This window comes from Coloeus monedula, assembly GCF_965178545.1.
Source record: "Coloeus monedula genome assembly, chromosome: 26".
In the NCBI taxonomy this organism is placed as follows: Eukaryota; Metazoa; Chordata; class Aves; order Passeriformes; family Corvidae; genus Coloeus; species Coloeus monedula.
The window spans coordinates 6,169,651-6,190,664 of NC_138806.1; the positions used below are offsets into that span (position 1 = coordinate 6,169,651).

General features: G+C 69.4%; 2 protein-coding genes across 6 annotated transcripts; both read left to right on the forward strand.

Moving 5' to 3' along the window:
* The first annotated feature begins 721 nt into the window (after nt 1-721).
* Nucleotides 722-13,901, forward strand: ITGA3 (integrin subunit alpha 3). 3 transcript variants are annotated; one of them, XM_082297456.1, is made up of 25 exons: nt 722-1,014; nt 6,350-6,471; nt 6,556-6,638; nt 7,063-7,312; nt 7,527-7,610; nt 8,072-8,279; nt 8,565-8,758; nt 9,048-9,136; nt 9,306-9,442; nt 9,541-9,627; nt 9,708-9,775; nt 9,865-10,001; nt 10,165-10,311; nt 10,389-10,486; nt 10,592-10,757; nt 10,844-10,912; nt 11,001-11,080; nt 11,158-11,235; nt 11,382-11,484; nt 11,561-11,731; nt 11,830-11,943; nt 12,072-12,185; nt 12,482-12,580; nt 12,675-12,800; nt 13,632-13,901. In XM_082297456.1, the coding sequence occupies exons 1-25, from the start codon at nt 821-823 to the stop codon at nt 13,788-13,790; spliced, it is 3,177 nt and encodes a 1,058-aa protein (XP_082153582.1). In that variant the 5' UTR covers nt 722-820; the 3' UTR covers nt 13,791-13,901. The 3 variants fall into 3 exon arrangements, with proteins under 3 accessions (XP_082153582.1, XP_082153580.1, XP_082153581.1); XM_082297454.1 differs by having other exon boundaries at nt 12,482-13,401; nt 13,632-13,863; XM_082297455.1 differs by lacking the exon at nt 13,632-13,901 and having other exon boundaries at nt 12,675-13,143.
* A 1,028-nt stretch (nt 13,902-14,929) lies between these two features.
* Nucleotides 14,930-20,921, forward strand: PDK2 (pyruvate dehydrogenase kinase 2). 3 transcript variants are annotated; one of them, XM_082297151.1, is made up of 11 exons: nt 14,930-15,341; nt 16,471-16,612; nt 17,420-17,491; nt 17,719-17,903; nt 18,323-18,412; nt 18,675-18,752; nt 19,142-19,218; nt 19,301-19,399; nt 19,555-19,592; nt 20,117-20,230; nt 20,304-20,443. In XM_082297151.1, the coding sequence occupies exons 1-10, from the start codon at nt 15,224-15,226 to the stop codon at nt 20,226-20,228; spliced, it is 1,011 nt and encodes a 336-aa protein (XP_082153277.1). In that variant the 5' UTR covers nt 14,930-15,223; the 3' UTR covers nt 20,229-20,230; nt 20,304-20,443. The 3 variants fall into 3 exon arrangements, with proteins under 3 accessions (XP_082153277.1, XP_082153276.1, XP_082153275.1); XM_082297149.1 differs by having other exon boundaries at nt 14,937-15,341; nt 19,485-19,592; nt 20,304-20,921; XM_082297150.1 differs by lacking the exon at nt 19,555-19,592 and having other exon boundaries at nt 14,932-15,341; nt 20,304-20,921.
* The last annotated feature ends 93 nt before the right edge of the window (nt 20,922-21,014 follow it).

Below are 21,014 nucleotides of genomic sequence, written 5' to 3' on the forward strand. Positions count from 1 at the left end.
GCCCTGTTGCCGTCACTCTTTCCAGCGACACGGCACGGGGGCACGGGGACATCGGGCGGGGGACACAGGACATCCCAGCCCAGCCCAGCCCCGGATTTCCTGGCACGGGTGGGAGCGGCGCGGTTGCTCCCGGTGACCTTTGCCGGGGTCGGGACGGTGACAACCACGGCGGGGAAGCGGCGATGCTGCTGCTGCTGAGGCCGCGTCCCCACGGCCACCGAACGGGACTGTCCCACGGCCACCGAACGGGACTGTCCCACGGCAGTGTCGCTCTCGGGGTCCCGGTGTGACCTCCTGCCATGGGGGAGCGCTCTTATCCCATGGGGGATCCTAACTTGGGGGTCCCATCTCCTGGGGGGTCCTATCTCATGTTGGGGGTCTCACCACGGGGGGGTCCCATCCCAAAGAGATGCCAGGTAGGGGGGGTCCTATCCCGAGGGGAATTAGGGCGGGAAGAAGGGGGGGAATTGTCCCGCGAGGGCTGTGTGGGGAGGGGACTCTGGGGTGGGGGGCACACGGAGGGGTCTCGCGGGAGGAGGGGTCTCGCGGGGGGAGGGGTGTGTGGGGGGAGGCGATCCCCCGCTCGTGGGTGACACAGCCGCGGGAGGACGCGGCCGCGGTGCCCCCAGGTGCGCCCGCCCCTCCCTCCCCCGCACACCTGCGCACGCAGGTACCAGGGGTGCGGACCGGGGTGCGCGGCCCCTTTAAGGGGCGTGTCCGGAAGCTCCGCGGCCCCGCCCGGCCCCGCCCGGCCCCGCCCCCTCCCGCGCGCACCGGTCCCGGTGGGGCGGCAGGGCGGGTACGGCGGCCGGTGCGGGACATGGCGCGGAGCCGCCGGCTGCTGCCGCCGCCCCTCCCGGGGCTGCTGCTGGGGCTCGGCCCGGTGCTGCTCGGCGCCGCCGCCGCCTTCAACCTGGACCGCACCTTCCCCGTGCTCAAGGAGGGCCCCGCCGGAGCCTTGTTCGGGTTCTCGGTAGCGCTGCACCGGCAGACGGAGCGGCTGGAGAGGAGCCTGTGAGCGCGGGCGGGGAGCGGGGGGCGATCCCCGTGGAATGGGGGGGCCGTGGTTGCGGCCCCGTGCGATGCGGGAGAGAGAGCGGAGGTTCACCTGTGGCTGGGGGGGTTGGGATGGGGAAGAGTGGGGAGGGGTCTCCCGTGGGGGTGCGGGCGGTCCCCGTGAGGATCGCGGGGTCCCCCTTGGTTGGGACCCCCGTGAGGCGGAGGACAGTGAGAAAGCGCTTTACCTGCGAACGGGGGTGTCCCCGTGAAGTGGGGGGTCCCCCGTGGGTGGGGGGGTCCCCCGTGGGGTGCGGAGGAGCTGCGCGTGGTCCCCGGTAGGGTCGGGGTCGCCCATGGGGTGGGGAGAGATCCCCGCGGGGTGCGGATCCCCCGTGGGGTGGGGCAGAGCGCGGAGTGTCCCCCGTGGAGGTGAGGAGCCCCCCCTTGGGATGAGGGTCCCACATGGGGTGGGGGTCTCTGTGGAACGGAGAGGGGCGGGGGGTCCCCCGTGGGTGTTGGGGGTCGCCTGTGGGGTGACGGGCCCCTGCGGGGGAGGTCCCTGCGTCAGGGCAAAGGTCCCGAGCCCGCGGCGCTGCTGTGGGGGCGGGGGCGCACCGGGAGGGGTGTGGGGGTGCCGGGAGAGGGGCGCCCAGGGGCTCCGGGTGCTGGGGGATCCCTCCCCACCGGAGCGGCCCCGGCCGGCGCGGACCCTCCGCGGGGCGGTTTTGAAGCCCCTCGTGCCCCCCCGCGCCCCAGCCGGTCCCGGCGAGGCCCCGTGCCCGGCGAACCTGTTGGACTGTGGTTCCTGGCGCCGGGCAAAGCCCCAACAAAAGCCCTTTTCAGCCGGAGCATTCCCCGTGCCGTGCCACCGCTGTCACTCGCCGTGTCCCCCGCTGTCCCCCCGCTCCACCGGACGCCGCCAATCCCCGTCCCCGATCCCTCCCGGCTGGACATTCGCGGCCGTGCCGGGAGAAAGCTCCGCCGCAGGGGCTGGGCTGGGTTTGTCTCCCTCAAGGGCACAGGTTTTTGCTGGGTCACCCTCCCGCGACACTCACGGCTCCGGGGGGGTCCTTGAGGGACCCCCAGGGATCCCTTTTTTCCCGCGGGGGGCCTGGCAGCAGCTGCTGGATGCAGCCATGTGCCGCTCCGCATTCCAGGGATGCATTTGGGCCCCGCCGTGGGATGAGGAGTTGTTGTTGCTCCCGTGCAGGAGGGAGAGGAGCTGTTCCCTGCGGAGCAGCTGGTGGGGTGCGGGACCCCCCCCCGCCCTCGGGGACACGCGGGTCCCCACCCACAGACGGGCCCTGCCCGCTCCGGTGGCATCGGAGCAGCTGCCGGGGAGCACCGGGCGGGGGGTCCCGCCTGGCACCGGGACAGATCGGGTCGTGTTTTCCCGGCAATGGCCCTGGGGGGGATTTCGGGGGCTGTGACAGGGACCCGCCAGCCCCACACCTGCGCCGCGTGTCCCAGCGTGTCCCAGCGTGATCCCTGCGGGGGAGAGGCTCCGGAGCCAGGACCCCCCCGGGAATTCGCTTCCCGTTCCCCGGGAGCCTCCACTGCCCGTGCCCGTGGCTGGGGGCAGGGATAGCGCGGGGTTCTCTCCATCCATGGGGGGTGTCCCCAGTTTGCGGTGTCGGAGCCGCTCCGGGCTGGGACCGGTGCAGGGGGTCCCCCGGAACCCCCCAGGGGCAGAGCAGGAGCCCCAGGGGTCGCACCCGCGCCCCGGTGCCGGACGGAGGCTCCGGTGCCCCCTGCTCACAGGTGCAGGGTGGGGACAGGAAAGGGACGCTTCCTGCCACCGTCATCCCCGATTTGACGCGCGGGAGGGGGTGTCCCGGGCCCCCTGCCCCGGCCGTGCCGCGCCTTTCGGGATGGCGGTGGGAGCGGAGGGATGCTCCAGGGCAGCGCCGGCATTCCCGAATTCCCGGCGGGGTGCGGGGAACCGCTTCCCGGGCGGGCGCTGGCGGGGGGCCAGGCGGGCACGGCGCGGCCGGGGCGATGCCGGAGCCCCCCCGTTCCGCCTCCGCCGTGTTTTTCCGGGCCCGCGGAGCTGTGCCCATGCAAAGGTTTGTTTGCTCGCTCCTCCCCGGCCAGGTGACGGCGGGCTGGCAGCGGGGCTCTTATCAGCCCTCCCGAGATTAGGGTGCTCCTTGGGCTGCCCGCCTCCGGCCGCTCCCTCCGGCTCCGGCCGCTCCCACCGGGAGCCGCTCTGGCTCGGGGCCGTGGCGAGGGGAGCCGCTGAATCCAGCCCAGGTGGGTTCGGAGGTCCCTGGATGACCTGGGGAAACTGAGGCACGGCAGATCCGTGCCAGGAAGGCTGAAGACCCCCCCCAAATCTGCAGCCAGGGGGGAGGCAGCACCCACATCTGCAGCCCTGTGGGAATTGGGGCTCTGCCCGGGGCTCGGGGGTCTTCCTGATTCCAGCTGGCTGGTGAGGAGATCGCTCTCCTGGCTGGCTTCCCGGTTTTCCCTCCCCCTCGGCGGGGTTTTTGCGGATTGCTGGAGCTGGCTGAGCTCCCCCTGCCTTGGCCCGGATTCGCCGGGGTCCTGCAGGGCTGCGGCTGCTCGGCAGGAGGAGGGGGACGAATGTGGGACCGACCGTCCGTCCGTCCATCCACCCGTCCGTCCATCCCTCCTGGCTTCCAGGAGCCGTCGCCCCTTCTCCCACCTCCTTTCCCGAGGGGGCACCGCTAGATTTGCCTGCTCAGGGACCCCCATTGCAAATTCAGCGGCACTGGGGAGAAACTGGGGGGCGGGCTGTGGTCCGGAGCCCCCCGTCCCGCCTGCTCCTCCCCTCCCGGCTCCGTCACCCCCGGAGCGCGGTGGGAGATGGATGAGGAGCTCCCCACGCTGCCCAGCTGCTTCCTGGGGAGGGGGCTCTGTGCCTGGGGGGCTCTGGGGGGAGCACGACCCCCCTATTCCAGACCCTGCTGAGGTGTCCGGGTGGGATTCTCTGCCATCCTCACCTGTCCCACTCCAGGGGTGGCCGCATTTTGGTGTCCTGGTGCCCGGACCCTCCCACAGCCCCCCCCCTCCCCCCCCGCGCAGCCAGCGCTGGCGAGGAGCCCCCCCCCCGCTTCCAGCCAACCCCCCCGGTTTGCCAGGGCGGATTAGGACGGAGCACGGCCTCACATTCCTGCTTCCCTCCCTTCCCGGCCTCCCCCTCGTGCCGCTATTTGACCATCGCGAGCCTAATCCCAGCTCCCCGTCCCCCCACCCCCGTGGGACCAGGGCCACAAACGGGTCCCGGCCTCCCCAGAACCCCAACTCCGGTTCCGCTGGATCCCCGGGAAGCCGGGGGCTCGGGGCACCTTGGCTCACGCTCGGGTGGGGGACGCCCTTGGGTGTCCCCCCTGCTCTGGTGGGACTCGGCAGGCCCCGCACTCCCCCTTTTCCCAGGAGCAGAGCCTGCGGGTGGGCTGCCGTGCCGGGAATCTTGGCTGGAGGCAGCGGGATGCCGGAGCTGCTTGGCCTGGGTGGGCTCCCGCCCCCCGGGACCCGCGGGAACGGCGGGGTCCGGCTGAGCCGGGACCACCGGGGGAGCCTGGGGACACCCCCGGCTGTTGCCCCCCAGGTCCCGGTGGGGTTCGGAGTGTGGGGGCAGAACCCCCCCCCCCCCCCCCCCAGCTCTGAGTCACAGCAGCTGCCCTGAGTCACTTCCCCTCCCCCAGGTAAGGGGGGCAGTGGTGCCCCTTGTGCCCCCCCCTTGGAACTGGGGGGCGGATTCCTTTGTGCCGAGCTGGCAGGAGCCAGGAGGCATCACCGCTCTCCTTCCCTTCCCAGCGGCTCCCGCTTTTCGGGGGGCTTCGGACGGTGCTGGCACCCCCATCCTGGCATTCCTGCGGGGAGCGGCCCCCCGGGGCCCCCCCCTTTGGGGTGAGCGATGCCAACCCCCCCCCACCTGCAGCCCCGGGCTGACTCAGCCGCCGCGGAGCCGCCCGGGGGGGTCCCGGCGTGCCGGGGCGGGGGCTGCCCGGGGCCCCGCATTCCTCCTGCGCCTGGGCTTTGAGTCAGCTCCCGGCCCGCCCGGACGTGCCCGCGCTGCCGGCCCCGCATTGCTCAGCTTCCCGGCACTCCCTGCCCGCCGGGCTGCCCTGGGGACAGCGGGATTTGTCCCTGTCCTCGCTGGTGGCTGCGCTGAGAACTGGTCAGCTCGTTACAGCAGTGCCCTGTCGCCACCGGTGTCGCTGGGATGGGGACAGAGGGGTTTGTCCCCGCACTTGCTGGTGGCTCCTGCTGAGGACCGGCCAGCTCATCACCCCAGTGCCCCACGATCAGCTCTGGGTGCCGTGTCCCCCCCCCGTGTCCCCTCCATGTCCTGGGTGCCGTGTCCCCCCCGTGTCCCGCCTGCCAGAGGGACGCACTTCCTCCCCCAGCACGGCCACCTCCACGCCATTGTCCTGGCGCTCCCAAAGGACTTCCCGGCGGAAAGGCTGGCCCTTCCGGAACCCTCTGGCCATGCCAGCTCCCCCTGCCAGCACCCAGCCCCACACCAGTGCCACGGGGCCTTGCTTGGGGTCCCCGGTATCTTCCCTTGGGGCAGGGGGACTCAGGTGGGTGGGGGGGTCCCTTCAGCATCACCTGGGGAGCACATCCAGCCTGGAATGCCAATGTCCCCCCATGGCACTGCCATCACTCAGCCGGGCCATCCCTGCCCTTCCTGGGGGGACGTCACCTCCGGGAGGTGCTGCCTGTCCTGGGACACCCCAGTGTTGCCCAGGCCCCCCCCAGGATGAGGGGTGTCTATCTTGGATGAGGGGTGTCCATCACAGCTCCCCCTCCCTGCTCCCAGGGGAGTCTGTCCCCTGTCCCCTGTCCCGGCATTCCCTGTCCCGGGAGCTCGGCCCTGTCCGCCGGACACGCCACAGCTGTGCTGGGGCTGCGATCAAAGGTTGGCCGGGAAGGGCCGGGGGTGTTTACACAGACAGGGCCCTGGGGCTGGGCTGGGGGTGCTGAGCAGCCCCCCCCCCCCTTGTTTTCCCCACCAGTACAGCGAGGTTTGGGGGGGTCACTGCGACCCCCTCTTCCCACACCCCACATGTGCCGGGCCGGGGGCTCAGCCGGGCTGAGGGGTCTGGGAAGGAGTGGAGGAGCAATGAATCCGTCAGTCTGTCCTTGAGGCCTTTCGGGGCCGCTGTGTCCCCTTCCAGCTCCGGAGATGGGGCTGCCCCCGTTTTTTGGGGGTGTCTGGGTGTGACAAACTCCAGGCAAGCAGCTCCGGTTCCCCCCAAGCACCCCCTCCCCAGGGCACCCACCTGGCTCTGCACCCCAAAACGAGCTGAAGGGGTTTGGGGGGCTGCATCTGCTCCCCCCCATCACCCACACACTTGCCCCCCTTTCTGCCCCCCAGGCTGCTGGTGGGGGCCCCCCAGGACGCGGAGCCGGTGAACGGGACCCGGACGGGCGCCGTGTACGCCTGTCCCCTGAGTGCCACCACCCACGACTGCCAGCGCCTGGCCATCGAGCTCAAGGGTGGGTGACCCCACTGGGGTGTGGGACCACCCCAAACTCCCCCAGGAGTGGGGTCCCCCTCTCAGGCCGGCTCTTCCCTCACAGATGAGCCGGACAAGGCCATCATCGAGGACATGTGGCTGGGGGTGACAGTGGCCAGCCAGCGGCAGCCGGCGGGGAGGGTGCTGGTGAGTCTGGGGGCACCGCGGGGCTTTGCACACCCAGAGCCCGGCTCCTTGCACACCCAGCTCCCAGTGCTGTGCACACGCACCCTCTTGGCGTGACCCTTCACCTTTGGGCTGTCCCCTGGCCCTCAGTGCCCCTGCTGTCCCCAGGCCTGTGCCCACCGCTGCCAGGGGTGCTGTGGTCAGTGCCCGAGCTGTCCCCAGGCCTGTGCCCACCGCTGCCAGGGGTGCTGTGGTCAGTGCCTGAGCTGTCCCCAGGCCTGTGCTCACCGCTGCCAGGGGTGCTGTGGTCAGTGCCTGAGCTGTCCCCAGGCCTGTGCCCACCGCTGCCAGGGGTGCTGTGGTCAGTGCCTGAGCTGTCCCCAGGCCTGTGCCCACTGCTGCCAGGGGTGCTGCGGTCAGTGCCTGAGCTGTCCCCTGTCCCCAGGCCTGTGCCCACCGCTACACGCGGGTGCTGTGGTCGGGGGCGGAGGCGCAGCGGCGCATGGTGGGCCAGTGCTACATACGGGGCAATGACCTGCGGCTGGACCTGGGGGACGAGTGGCAGACATACCACAACGAGATGTGCAACGCCAACACCGACACCGACGAGACCGGCATGTGCCAGATGGGCACCAGCGCTGGCTTCAGCGCCAACATCATCTACTTCGGGGCGCCTGGTGCCTACAACTGGCAGGGTGAGGGTTCCGGGGAGGGCAGGGCCACTGCCGGGGTCACCGGGCCTCTCTGGGCACCCCTTTACTGGGGGTTCCCCTTACCTTTGGGGGCACTTCCTCTGCCAGGGTGCCTGTACCCCCACGGGACCCCCACGGGACCCCCATTCCCGAGGTGCCCATTCCCCTGTGGGACCCCCCGCCCTGCTGTGGGGTTGACCTGCCCTCCCCATTCCAGGGACCGACTACATGCTCCAGCGGGAGATGTGGGACCTGGACGACTTCTCCTACCCCAAAGAGAAGATCGGCAACATCTACATAGGTGGGGGCAGCAGGGGGGGCGCCCCAGGGGGTTTTGGGGTGAGGAGGAGGAGGTTTGGGGGGGATGGATTTAGGGGGAATCTTGGGGGTGGATGTTAAAGGGGTGGGGGCCTTAGGGAGGCTTGAAGACCCCGCTGGGATGGTGGGAGTGGGGGGCACTGGTGACATTAGAGTGACATCAGGGTGTGCAGGGGGATGGAGGGAGAATATGGGGTGGTGATTTGGGGTGAGGAGGAAGTTTGGGGGCTGTGGGTTTCGGCCGTGGACGTTAAAGGCTCGGGGGACACTTAGGGACACTCAGGGATGGTGTGAGCCATTCCCAGTGCTCCCCCCTCGATATCCCAGGAGCTGGAGGGGCCCAGGGCGGGGTTTTTGGGGCATGGGAGTATCGGGGGGCTCACGGGGGAGATGTGGGGACCTCGGGGGTCCCCGTGCCCCTCCCTGAGGCCGGGCCCCGCGCAGGGTACACGGCCGAGGTGGGCAGCGCGGTGCTGCAGCGGGACGACGTGACGATGGTGACCGGGGCGCCGCGGTACGAGCACACCGGGGCCGTGCTGCTGCTGAGCCGCGGGGCCCAGCGCACGCTGAACCGGAGCCTCCTGCTCCCCGGGCCGCAGGTCGGCTCCTACTTCGGCAGCGCCCTCGCCCTGGCCGACCTCAACAACGACGGGTGAGGGGCCGCGATCCCCCGGCTGCGGGGATGGGGGCTCGGCTGGAAGCCCACCTGGGCTGGGATCTGTCCCCTTCTGGGGGTGGGGGTCTCCCCTGGAGGCTCCTGCAGCTCCCGAGGGCGGGGGTCTCACCTGGGACACCGTGCAGCTGCCCTGGGGTCTCTGTGGGTCACAGCTCTGGGGCAGGGAGGTTTTTTGGGGTGTCACCTTTTCACAGCCACTTCGGGCGTGTGGGGTTGGGGCTGTGTTCGGCCCCAGCCTCGAGCACCCCGCTGTCCCCGCAGGTGGCAGGACCTGGTGGTGGGGGCCCCCTACTACTTCGAGCGGAAGCAGGAGGTGGGGGGCGCGGTGTTCGTGTACATGAACGAGGCCGGGGGCTTCCAGCAGCTCCACAGCCTGATCCTCACCGGCCCCAGCTACTCCGGGTTCGGCTTTGCCCTGGCCAGCATCGGGGATGTCAACCAGGACGGGTTCCAAGGTGAGCGGCCGGGGACAGCTCTGTGGGGAGCTCATCAGGAAAGGAGAGGCATGGGGGGGTCTCTGGAAGGGTTTGGGGTGAAGAGGAGGAGATGGGGGAGAGTTTGGAGGTCCTGATTGTCCCCTTGTCCCTTCTTTCTATCCCTCCCTCCCTCCTGTGCTGACTTTGTGGGGTCTCACAGGAAGGGGAGACCCCAGATGTGGCTGGGGGCTGCCTGGCTGTGGCCAGAGCTGGATTTTGGGGTTCCAGGGAGGGGTCAGGGGGGCTGACCCTGCTTCTGTCCCCCCAGATATCGCCGTGGGGGCTCCTTTCGAGGGGCCTGGCAAGGTCTACATCTACCACAGCAGCGCCGAGGGGCTGCGGGACCGACCCCAACAGGTAACGGCCCTGGGCAGCCCTCACTGGGGTTTCAGGGCCTGGATTCCTCTCCAGAGTGTCCAGGATACCCCCCGAGCATCCCGCACTCCAGGTGGGATGCAGGGAGTTGATCCCTGGATCCATGGGGTGATGAGCACTGGGTGAGACCCCCCCACCCCCCCAAACGCAGGTGATCAGCGGGTCAGACCTGGGCCCCACCGAGATAAAAACCTTCGGGTACTCCCTGAGCGGGGGGCTGGACATGGACGGCAATTCCTACCCAGATCTGCTGGTGGGCAGCTTGAGCGAGCGGATCGTCCTGCTCAGGTACGGGAATGGGGACAGGGGACAGCTGTCCTGCCCCCCTGCCACCCCCGGGGTGGGCACGGAGCAGCGGGGCTCAGCCAGCCCCGATCCCTGCCCAGAGCCCGGCCCGTGATCAACATCCTGGACAAGACCTTCACGGTGACCCCCAGCAAGGTGGACCCTGCCCAGTGCACGCCCAAGTCCTGGTGAGCCCCCGGTGTCCCCGGTGTCCCCGTGGCTGCTGGTGGCACCCCCGGCTCGGCTCACGGCCCCTTTGTCCCCCCAGCATGACGGTGACCCTGTGCTTCTCCTACAACCAGAGCGCAGGGGACCCCAGCTACAAGGAGAGGATCAGTGAGTGGGGCCTGGGGGGTCTGGGGACATGGGGACAGGGACATGGGGACACGGTGTGGGGGTGTTGGACAACTCGTGCTGTCCCCCAGCCCTGCAGTACACGCTGGAGGCCGACAAGGACCGGCACCCGCCCAGGGTCAGGTTCTCGGGGTCCCAATCCGCCACCTACACTGGGAGCTTCTCCATGCCCACCACCCGCTGCCAGTCCCAGGAGCTCCTGCTGCTGGTGAGGGTCCTTCCCTCCCTCCGTCCCTCCCTCCATCCCTCCCTCCATCCCTTTGGGCAGCAAAGGGGGACCCCAGACATGGCCGGGGGCTGTCTGGCAGTGCCTGGAGCTGGAGTTTGGGAGTCGGGGAGGGCTCTTTGTGTGATTCCCACCCTCCCTGCAGGACAATGTCCGGGACAAGCTGCACCCCATCGTGCTCTCCATGAACTACTCGCTGCTGGAGAAGCCCAGAAAGTTCCAGCTGGGCCCCCACTCCCTGGATGCCTTCCCTGTCCTCAACCAGGACCAGTCCCACGAGAACGAGACCAAGGTGTGCCGGGCGGGGGGGAACACCCTGGGGTGCCCTGGGGGTCACAGGGACTCACGGGGATGTCCGTGTCCCCGCAGATCGAGTTCCAGAAGGAATGTGGCTCCGACAACCAGTGCTACAGCAACCTTCAGCTCCAGAGCAGCTGGGTCACCGAGCAGAGCCAGCCCCTGCCCAGGTGACAGCGGGGCCCTGCGTGTCCTCAGCCACCCTGTGCCACCTCCTTGTCCCCCCAGGGTGTCTCTGTCCCGTGGGGGTGGCTGACCCCGCTCTCCCCGCGCAGGGTGAACGGGACCCAGGTGCTGCAGTACAGCCGGGACGTGCGGAAGCTGCACCTGAGCATCAACATCAGCAACGTCCCCACAACCCCCTGGAACGGCGAGGACGCCCACGAGGCCCTGCTGAACGTCACCGTGCCCCCCAGCCTGCTGCCCTCCTCCGTCCGCCCGGTACGGGGGGGACACCCCGGGCCCTGTGTCCCACCGGGGCCAGGTGGGCTCGGCCAGGATGTTCCTGACCCTCTTGCCCTCCCCAGAGCGGGGCCTGCACCTTTGGGGACACGGTGCTGTGCGAGCTGGGAAACCCCTTCAAGAGGAACCAAAGGGTGAGGGCTCCCCCCCAGCTGCCCCCCGGCCCTTCCTGGGGGGCTCGGCAGGTCCGGCTGAGCTGCTCCCCGTCCCCCCTGTGTGCAGGCAGAGCTGACCATCACCTTCGAAGCCATCGGGATCATGCTGGACACACGGGAGGTCGTGGTGTGGCTGGATCTGTCCACGTGAGTGGGAGGGGGCAGGACAGGGGTGGGGATGGTCCTGCTGGGATGGGGAGATGCCGATCCCGGTGCCCCGGCAGGCAGAGCACCCAGGAGGATCTGCAGCCCGTGCTGGCCAAGCTGCTGGTGGATTACAGCATCCAGTCCTCGCTGAGCATGTGAGTGTCCCCTCACCCCCTCCGTGTCCTCTCCATCCATCCCACCTGAGTCTGGCTGGGTCAGCCCTCGGTGTCCCAGGAATGGGGCAGGAATGGGATGTCCCCCGTGCCCCTCACGCCGTTCCCGTCCCCCATCCCGTTCCCAGAGCCTCCTCCCACATCCAGTCCTACTTCAGCGGGATCGTGGTGGGCGAGTCGGCCATGAAACAGGAGCAGGACGTGGGCAGCCCCCTCACCTTCGACTTCCAGGTGAGCTGGGCGTGGCCGGCGCCGGAGGGAGGCGGATTTGGGAATGCCGGACTCCACCTCCCGCCCTGCCCCACAGGTGACCACCAAAGGCGAGTCCCTGGGCACGCTGGGCACCATCCTGCTGGGCTTTGAGTGGCCCTACGAGATCCCCAATGGCAAATGGCTCCTCTACCCCACCGAGATCCTGGTGAACGGCAACGACACGTGTCACCCCCCCGGGGGGGTCATCAACCCCCTCAACCTCACCGTGAGTCCCCCGCTCCCCGCAGGGCCCTGCCCCACCGCGGGGGTCCCTCAGCCCCCTGGCACAGCCCGGGCTCTGATGGGGCTCGTGTCCCCCCTCAGCTCCTGCAGGACCAGGCTCCATCCCGGCAGAGACGGGAGCTGGAGCCCCCCGAGCTGGGGGAGCCCCCGGTCACCTTGGCCACTGGCCGGCGCCCGAGGTCCGAGGTGGTGCTGGTGAGTGGGGGCTGCAGGGGGTCAGGGGGGTCCAGCAGCTCATCCCCCCCTCCCGGGATCACCGTCTCCGCTGTTTCCTGGCACCAGGGTGGTGCTTTGGGCCCCCCCTGACCCGCCCTGTCCCCCAGAGCTGCTCGGCGGGCACCGCGCGCTGTGTGTGGTTCGAGTGTCCCCTGCTGCACACGCAGCTCCCCTCCAGCTTCAGCCTCCGCGCCCGCGTCTGGAACAGCACCTTCATCGAGGTCAGTCCGGGGGCTGCGGGGGGTCAGCGCTGGCCGAGCCCTTGGGGTGGTGGTAAACGGGGTCCCGAGACTGCCAGGGCTCAGCTCAGGAGCTGGCACCTGCCCCTGTGTGTCCCCGTTGTCATCTGTGTCCCCCCTCCCTCCGTGTGTCCCCCATCACCCATCTGCCCATCGTCATCCGTGTCCTTCCCCTCCCTCATCCACGTGTCACCATCTGCGTGTCCCTCTCCATCATCCCCGTGTCCCTGAGCACCCATGTCGCTGTCCCTCACCCGTGTCCCCCCCTGTGTCCCCAGGAGTTCCGGGACTTTGACCGGGTGAAGGTGACGGGCACGGCCACGCTGTTCCTGCGCTCGCAGGTCCCCACCATCACCATGAGGAACCACACGGTGCGGGTGAGCCATGCCAGAGCCCCTTACTGGGGCAGACTGGGAGGGACTGGGGCCGCTGGAGCTCCGTGCCCCAACGAGGCTCTTCCCACCCCCCCAGTTCTCCGTGGACGTGGACTCGGAGCTGCAGGAGGAGCAGCCGGCCGAGATTGCGCTCTGGCTGGTGCTGGTGTCGGTGGCAGCCGGGCTGCTGCTGCTGGGGCTCATCATCCTCCTCCTCTGGAAGGTGAGGGGGGTCCCAAATCCTCTTCCGAGGGAGGAGGGGGTGCAGGAGCTGCTCTGGGACCTGACGGGCTCGTGTCACCCGTGGCCGCCTCCTTCCTGCCGGGCGAGGGGCGCGAGGGACTCGCAGCTGGAAGATTGTCCCCACAGCTGGAAGGTGCCCCCCGTGGGTGGCAGGTGTCCCCCGGGTGGGCAGTGCTCCCCGGGAGGAAGATTCCCAGCTGGAGAGGGATGAGGAAGAGGAGCAGAGACATTCCCAGCGCGTCTTGGGCTGCAAAGATTTTGGGATGTGCTCCCGAAGCGGGGCTGGACGGTGGCACCTCCTTCCCTGTGGCTGCACTGCAGGGTCTGGGGGCATCTCCCTGCCCCGCTCCTCCCACTTGCCGAGGGGTGCCCAGGACCCCCCAGCCCCTGTCCTGGCCCCCTGACCCTGTCCCCTTCCCTGCAGTGCGGGTTCTTCCGGCGGGCCAACACCCGGGCCATGTACGAGGCCAAGGGGCAGAAGGCGGAGATGAGGATCCAGCCGTCGGAAACCGAGCGGCTCACGGACGACTACTAACGGGGGGCACCCCCTGTGCCCCCCCGGGCGCCGCGGGCCCCGCCTGGTAATGCCCCGTGGGGCCGGGCTGCAGCGGCATCTTCCTCCTCTTCAGCCTCCTCTCCTCTTCCTCTGTCCTGTAGGGTCCCTCCAGGGCTCCGTGGGGTCTCTCCGAGCGGCTCCAGGATTGCTGCTCCCTTTGCCTCTGCTCTTCGCCACCTCGGGGGTCTCTCTCCTTCTCCCTGACCCTCTCCGGCCCCTCACTGACCCCCTGTCCTCTCTGTCCCCCCCTCCCAGTGTGACTTTTTCCAGCGGACCCGCTACTACCGGATCATGCCCAAGTACCACGCGGTGCGGATCCGGCAGGAGCAGCGCTACCAGCCCGGGGGGCTCCTGCCCCGCCGCCGCAAGAAGCTCTGGGTGACCAAGTGGCAGGAGCCGGACAAGTACTACTGACCCCCCTGCCCCGCCCCCAGACCCCTGTGAGGGGGCTCTGACTTTGCACAAGTGCATCTCTCCCTGTCCCCATCCCCCTCGGACGCGGCCGCCTCCGGCCTTGGCTCCCGCAGCCCCTCCCCGCTCGCCCGGGGGGCTCTTGCACGCTCGTGCCTTGCACGCTTGTGGGGGCGACCCCCCAAATGTGCCCCCCCCCCTCCCCCCGCTCCCCGAAGTGCTGCTGGGCTCACCGAGTGCCTTCCCCCCGCGCAGACACTCCGCTCGCCACGTCCCTGTCCCCCGGGACACATCCCGGTACCGGGGACACGTCCCCGCTGTCCCCGCACGCCGGGACACGCTCGCCCCCCTCCCCTCTGCGCTGGTTGCGGGACCCCTTTGCTTTCCCCCGGGGAGGGGCTGGGGGAGCTCATTCCTTCCTCCACCCCCTCCTCCTCATCCCAGACCCCCGCGGGGGTCTCATCCCGGTGCTCTCCCCGTGCTCGGACGCTGCTTTGCCTTGGGGCGGGGGCAGCGCTTCAGGCCGTGTCCCCCCCCCCACCCCCCGCCAGCCTCGCCCCCCGCCCCGGGGGTCCCTGTCCGTGTCTCTGGGGTTAAATTATTCCGTGTCTCTCCGTGTCGGTGTTTTGGTGTCCAGTCCCAGCGTCCGGTCGGTACTGGGGGGTGGCTGGGGAGGGGGTCCTGCACCCCCAGCCGCTGCCCGGCCCCCAAACCTCCCCTCCCTTCCTCGCCGGGGCCCAATAAAGCCTCGCTCTGGGATTTGTAACCTGTTGCCCCCTCCGTGTCATCGTTGGCAGGTTGGGGGGGGGGGGGGTGGGCTGGGGGTTTTGGGGGCTTTTGGGGGTTGGGGGTCAAAAAGAGGAGGGGGGGATGATGTACCCCGGGAGGGTAGGGGGTGATGGGGGGGCTAATGCGGGGTCCGGGGTGGGCTCAGATCGCCCCAAACCCTCGGAAAAGGCTCAGACCCCCCCCCCCCAAATTCCCCGGGAAGGGGTCTGGGACCCCCGAGGGGCTGACGGGAGCCGCGGGGGGCGTGGTTATGCAAATCAGCGCCCGTGCCGCCGGGAGGGGCGGGACCGAAAGCAGGGCAGGCGCTGATTGGCCCCGGTACGCGCGGTGATTGACAGCGGGGGGGGGGGGGGCAGGATAGGGCCGGGTGAGGGGCGTGGCTCGGGGTGATTGACAGCGAGGCGTGCCCGGCGGCGAGGCCGGATTGGCACGGGGAAGGGGCGGGGTTTGAGGCAAGCCGGGCGCCGATTGGCCGCGGCGCGGTGATTGACAGCGGGTGTGTTGTTTGCGCGCGGCGCGGCGGGGGCAGGGCCGGGCCCGGGGGTGCCGGGGCCGGGCCGGGGGACACCGGGGGGACACCGGGGGGACCCGGGAGGGACCCGGGAGGGACCCGGGAGGACCCGGGAGGACCCGGGAACAGCTGGGCCATGCGGCTGCTGCGCTGCCTCGGGAAGCGCGCGGCGCTGGCCGGCGTCCCCACCTACATCGAGCACTTCAGCAAGTTCTCGCCGTCGCCGCTCTCCATGAAGCAGTTTCTGGACTTCGGTAAATAAACAACGCCCCCCCCCCCTCCCCTCACCGGGACCTCGGGCCGTCACCGGCACCCCCGGCCTGCCGCGGGACCGGGACACCCGGTGCGGGGGCGGTGCTCGGGGGAGGGAGCTCCGTGCGCAGCCCCGGGAATTCCTGCCCTCCCTTCCCGGGAATTCCTGCCCTCCCTTCCCGGGAGTTCCTGCCCCCCTCCTTGGGAAATCCTTCTCACACCCGCCCCCGAAAATCCTGAAACCCTCCCCGGGAAATTTCTCCCCTCCCCACCCCCTAAATCTGGGGGCTGCCCCCCCTCAATGCGTGTTTGGGCCTGGGTAACTCTGACCCCCCCCCAAATATCCCGTTGTTATTGGGGCGGGGGGATTTACCAACCCCCTCCCCCGGGTGAAGAAGTGGGGCTGGAACGTGGTTTCCTAATAGGCCCCTTTTGGGGGCGTCCCCTCTGCCCCCCAGCCCTCAGGGGGGTACCCAAACCCCCTCATTTGGGGTGCATCCTGACCCCCGGCCCTGCACCGGCCTGGCCCCCCCAGGGTGGGCGACTGGGACCCCCCCAATCCAGTCCAGTCCCCCCAGCAAGTACCGCAGGGGGTGAAGGTGTCCCCTCATTGCTGTCACCCAGCCTGGCACTCTCTCATCCCCTGTCCCCCGCACGGGGGCTGGTGGCTGCACCCTGGGGGCCCCCCAGTTCTGCCCTGTCCCCCCAGCTCCATCCCAGTGTCCCCCATCCCCAGGGCTTTAGGGTCAGCTGTGCCCCCCCTGCCTTGCTGGATGTCGGCTCCTGGTTGGGGACCCCTCACCGTGTCCCTGGGGACCCCTGAGTCTGCTTTGGGCTCTGGTGATGGTCCAGGTCCTGCTCCGCTCGGAATTGTGCTGTTCTGGGTGGCACTGGGCACCCAGCCTGTCCTCCCCAGAGGACTGAGCCCATCTCAGCCCTCCCTGTACCCCCAGGTGTCCCCCAGTGTCCCCCAGTCCTCTCCGGCTGGGTACAGGGACTTGCTGCTGCTGTCCCCTCTCCCCAGTGCCCCCCAGTCCCACCCAGCACAGGGGTGGCCGTGCCACCAGTGCAGGCTCCGGGGGTCCTGTGGGGGCTCACCCCGTGTCCCCCGGTGTCCCCCGGTGTCCCCAGGCTCCAGCAACGCCTGCGAGAAGACGTCGTTCGCCTTCCTGCGCCAGGAGCTGCCCGTGCGCCTCTCCAACATCATGAAGGAGATCAACCTGCTCCCGGACCGGGTGCTGCGCACGCCCTCCGTGCAGCTGGTGCAGAGCTGGTCAGTCGGGCCTTAGGGACACAGGGACACCCACGTGGGAGGTGCCACCGCTGTCACCGGGCTGGGGCCTGCTGGCACCGTCATTGTGGCTCATGGGGGTCCCACCTCTGCCGCTTGCCTGGGGTCCCACTGCCACAGGTTCCGCTGTTGTCACCCCGCTGGGTCGCCCCGCTGTCACCTGCACAGCTCCCGTGTCCGCCACGGCTCCTGTCACTGCCCGGGGGGGGTCCCGCTGTCACCGCAGGTGCCACCAGCACCGTATGTCCCACAGCTGTCACTGCCTGCCCTCCCCTGCAGGGAGCTGGCACGGGGGGGCACAGGGAGGGGTGACACGGGCTGCCGGTCCTCTGGGGACACCCTGTGCCAGCGGGGGGGCCTCCAGTGCCACCTGCTCCCTGAAGGGGCCGGGTCACAGGGGATCGCTGTCCTGGGGGGTCTGAGTGTCCCTTTAAGTGCCGTGTCCCTGTGCCAGTGCCAGCAGCGTGACCCTTCTCCCAGTGCCACCGCGTGACGCGTTGTTTGTCCAGTGTCTTGGGCCGCTGCCAGCGGGATCCGGCCGTGCCGAGGGGTCAGACCATGCCAGGGGGTCCGGCTGTGCCATCGCTCCCACAGCCACCCCCCAGCAGAGGGGCTGTGTCCCCACCGGCCCCCGTGCCAGCAGTGGGGTGGGACAGTGGCTGCTGGGGCAGCAGATTTTGGGGTGGGGGCCTGGTCTGAGGGGGGCTGAACCCTGGCCGTGCGTGGTGTCACCTGGGGTGTCCCCTCTGTTTGGGGGTGCCAGCTGTGGGATGACCGTGTCCCCCCCAGGTACGTGCAGAGCCTGCTGGACATCATGGAATTCCACGACAGGGACCCCGAGGACCAAGCCACGCTGGGACAGTGAGTCAGGAGGTGACAGCGTGTGCTTGTCCCCAGTCCCAGGGTGTCACCTCCTCCCAGAGCCGCGCTGGTGTCACCCGGGGTCTCCCCGAAGTGTCCCCACCCCCCAGTGCCACCGGACTCTGCTCCGGGTTTTCCCAGCACCGCCAGCTCCCAGGGAATCCCGGTCTGGATTGGGGCTGTGCCCGGACCGGGTGTCCCCAGCGCTGTCGCTGTCCCCTGGGCAGGTTCACGAACGCGCTGGTGACGATCCGGAACCGGCACAACGACGTCGTCCCCACCATGGCGCAGGGGGTCATCGAGTACAAGGAGACGTACGGGGACGACCCCGTGTCCAACCAGAACATCCAGTACTTCCTGGACCGCTTCTACCTGAGCCGCATCTCCATCCGCATGCTCATCAACCAGCACAGTGAGGGGGCTTGGGGGGCCCGGGAACCCCATCCTGAGGGGTCCCCCTGCCCCGGGAACCCCGTCCTGAGGGGTCCTGGGTGTCCCTGAGAACACGGGGTGTCCCCAGAACCCCCTAGAGTGTCCCCAGGGGTCTGTCCTGAGGGTCCTTCCAGCTCCAGGGAACTCCCCAAGGTTCTCCCTGCCCCAGGGGTTCCCCCCTAACCCCAGGAGTCTGTGCCGGGGGTCCCCATCATCACTGGGTGTCCCCAGAGTGTCCCCCCAGCCCCAGGGGTCTGTCCCAAGTCTCCCCACCACCCCCAGGGATCCTGTCTCGGGCATCTCCCCCAGCCCCAAGTGTCTCCCCCCACAGCCCTAGAGCACCCTGGGGCTGTCCCCGGGTGTCCCTGGGGTGCCCCCAGCTCGTTGTCCCCTCCCCAGCCCTGCTCTTCGATGGCAGCACCAACCCCGCGCACCCCAAACACATCGGGAGCATCGACCCCCACTGCAACGTGGCCAACGTGGTGAGAGGTTGGTGGGGTCTGGGGTCCCACCCCCACGGGGGAGGGGGAATTTGGGGGGTGGGGGTTGCTTGGAAGTCCCCCTGGGACCACTCGTGTCACAGGTGTGGGGTGGCCTCAGCCATGGTGTCCCCTGAGCTTTGCAGTGGCTGCAGAAGACCCCAAAAACTTCTGGGATCTGTAGGAATGGGGAATGTTTGGGAGTGGAGGGGACCCAGAGGCTGCCCCTGTTGGGCCTGGGGGTGCTGAGCCCTGTGTCCCCCCCTTCCCAGATGCCTACAACATGGCCAAGCTGCTGTGTGACAAATACTACATGGCCTCACCTGAGCTGGAGATCGAGGAGGTCAATGGTGAGGGGACAGCGGGGCCGAGGGGACAGCGGGGCCTGAGGGGACAGCAGGGCCAGGGGGACAGCGGGGCCGGGGGGACAGCGGGGCTGGGGGGACAGCGGGGCCAAGGGGACAGCGGGGGGGCCCAGGCAGGGTGTTATCAGGTGGCTCCTTTAGGGTTGGGGGTCCCTGGAGCAGGGGGATTTTTGTGTGGCTCTTTTAGGGTTGGGGGTCCCCGTTTCAGGGGTTTCTCAGCTGGCTCCTTTAGGGTTTGGGTCCCCGTGGCAGGGGATACTTGGCTTATTTAGGTTTGGGGGTCCCTGTGATGGGGGGACTCTCAGGTGACTCATTTGGGGCTGGGGGAGGTTTGGGGTCAGGATTGCCCCCACCAATGCCAGTGTCCCCCCCAGCCAGCAACTCGGAGCAGCCCGTGAGCATCGTCTACGTCCCGTCCCACCTGTACCACATGCTCTTCGAGCTCTTCAAGGTACCCCAGCCCTAGTGGGGGGCTCCGGGGGGGCTGTGGGGGTCCCCCCTAACCCCCACCCCCCGCGGCTCTGTGTCCCCAGAATGCCATGAGGGCCACCGTGGAGAGCCACGAGAACAGCCCGCGGCTCCCGGCCATCAAGGTGATGGTGGCCCTGGGCCAGGAGGACCTGTCCATCCGGGTGAGGGACCCCAGCCCCGCCCTGCAGGGGGGAGCTGTGGGGAGGGGGGACAGGAGCGGGCTTGTCACCGCTGCGGTGTCCCCAGATGAGTGACAGGGGCATGGGGGTGCCCCTGCGGAAGATCGAGCGGCTCTTCAGCTACATGTACTCCACAGCACCCACCCCCCAGCTGGGCTCCGGGGGGGCCCCCCTGGTACGGGACCCCCTCGTGGGGCTGGGGAGGGGGAGCTGAGGCTGGGGGGGGTTGAGGTGGGGCGGCTGAGGGGGGCTTTGAGGGCGGCGTGGGAGGGTCTGGAGCTCGTTTGGGGGTGATTTGGGGACCTGGAGTGGCCTGGGGGTGCTTTGGGGGTGGCATGGGGAGGTTTGGGGGTGGCTGGAGTGGCCTGGGGGTGTTTTGGGGGTGGTCTGGGGAAGTTTAGGGGGGGCTGGAGTGGCACGGGGAGGTTTGGGCCTGGCCTGGGACCTTTTGGGGACGTTCAGGGCGGGTGTGGGGACACTTTGCTGGCATGGGGACACTTTGGTGGGGTCAGCTGTGACGTGGGGATCCTTTGGGGTGGCATGGGGCTACTTTAGGGTGGCATGGGGCCCTGTGACAGTGGCACAGTGACTGCTGGCAGCGCAGTGGCCACTCCTGGCGCTACTCAGGGCACTGTGGGGAGGCCGGGGGTGCCCCCCCAGCCCTGGGAACCCCCCCACCCCATTTCCCCATGCCCCCAGGCCGGGTTTGGCTACGGGCTGCCCATCTCCCGCCTCTACGCCAAGTACTTCCAGGGGGACCTGCAGCTCTTCTCCATGGAGGGCTTCGGCACCGACGCCGTCATCTACCTGAAGGTGGGTGTGTGTCCCCAAACCCGGGCCGGGGGGGGGCACAGGACCCTCCCTGAGCCCCCCGTGTGCCCCCCAGGCGCTGTCCACGGACTCGGTGGAGCGGCTGCCCGTGTACAACAAGTCTGCGTGGCGGCACTACCAGGCCAGCCAGGAGGGCGGGGACTGGTGTGTCCCCAGCACCGAGCCCAAGAACACCTCCACCTACCGCGTCCCCTGAGCCCCCCGCGCTGGCCAGGACCCCCCGGCCCCACCCACGGGGTGTCCCCAAGTGCCCCACGGCGGGGTTTGGCATCCCAGTTCTCCGGGCTCCTTGGGCAGTGTGGATGTGGGGGTGTCCCGGCATCCCCACCCTGGTGGCACTTAGGGACGGAGCTGGGGGGGGTTGGGGCAGCCCCTGTTGCCCCCTCACCCCCTCCCCCCAAACCTCCCACGCACTCCAGGGGGTGCCCCCCATCCCAGCAAGGGACTGGTTCTTTCCCAGTAGGACCAGTAGCACTTCCCTGCCCCGCAGCCCTGACGGGGTGGGGGGCCAGGCCTGGGCCCCCTCCCTGTGTCCCTGTCCCTGTTCCCACCTGTTGTTGCACTACTGAGCTCTCCCCACCCCCCCCACTTGCTGTGACCTCCTCAAACCCCCCCACATTCCCCCTGACCCCCAGACCCCTCCCCACTGTCAATAAATTGGATGTTGACTGAACCCCTGTGGTGCTTTGGGGTCCCGGTGCTTCAGTTTACCCCATCCAGGCCTGGGAGGGGGCTGAGGGCTCAGTCCCGGGGTAGCACCTGGGGG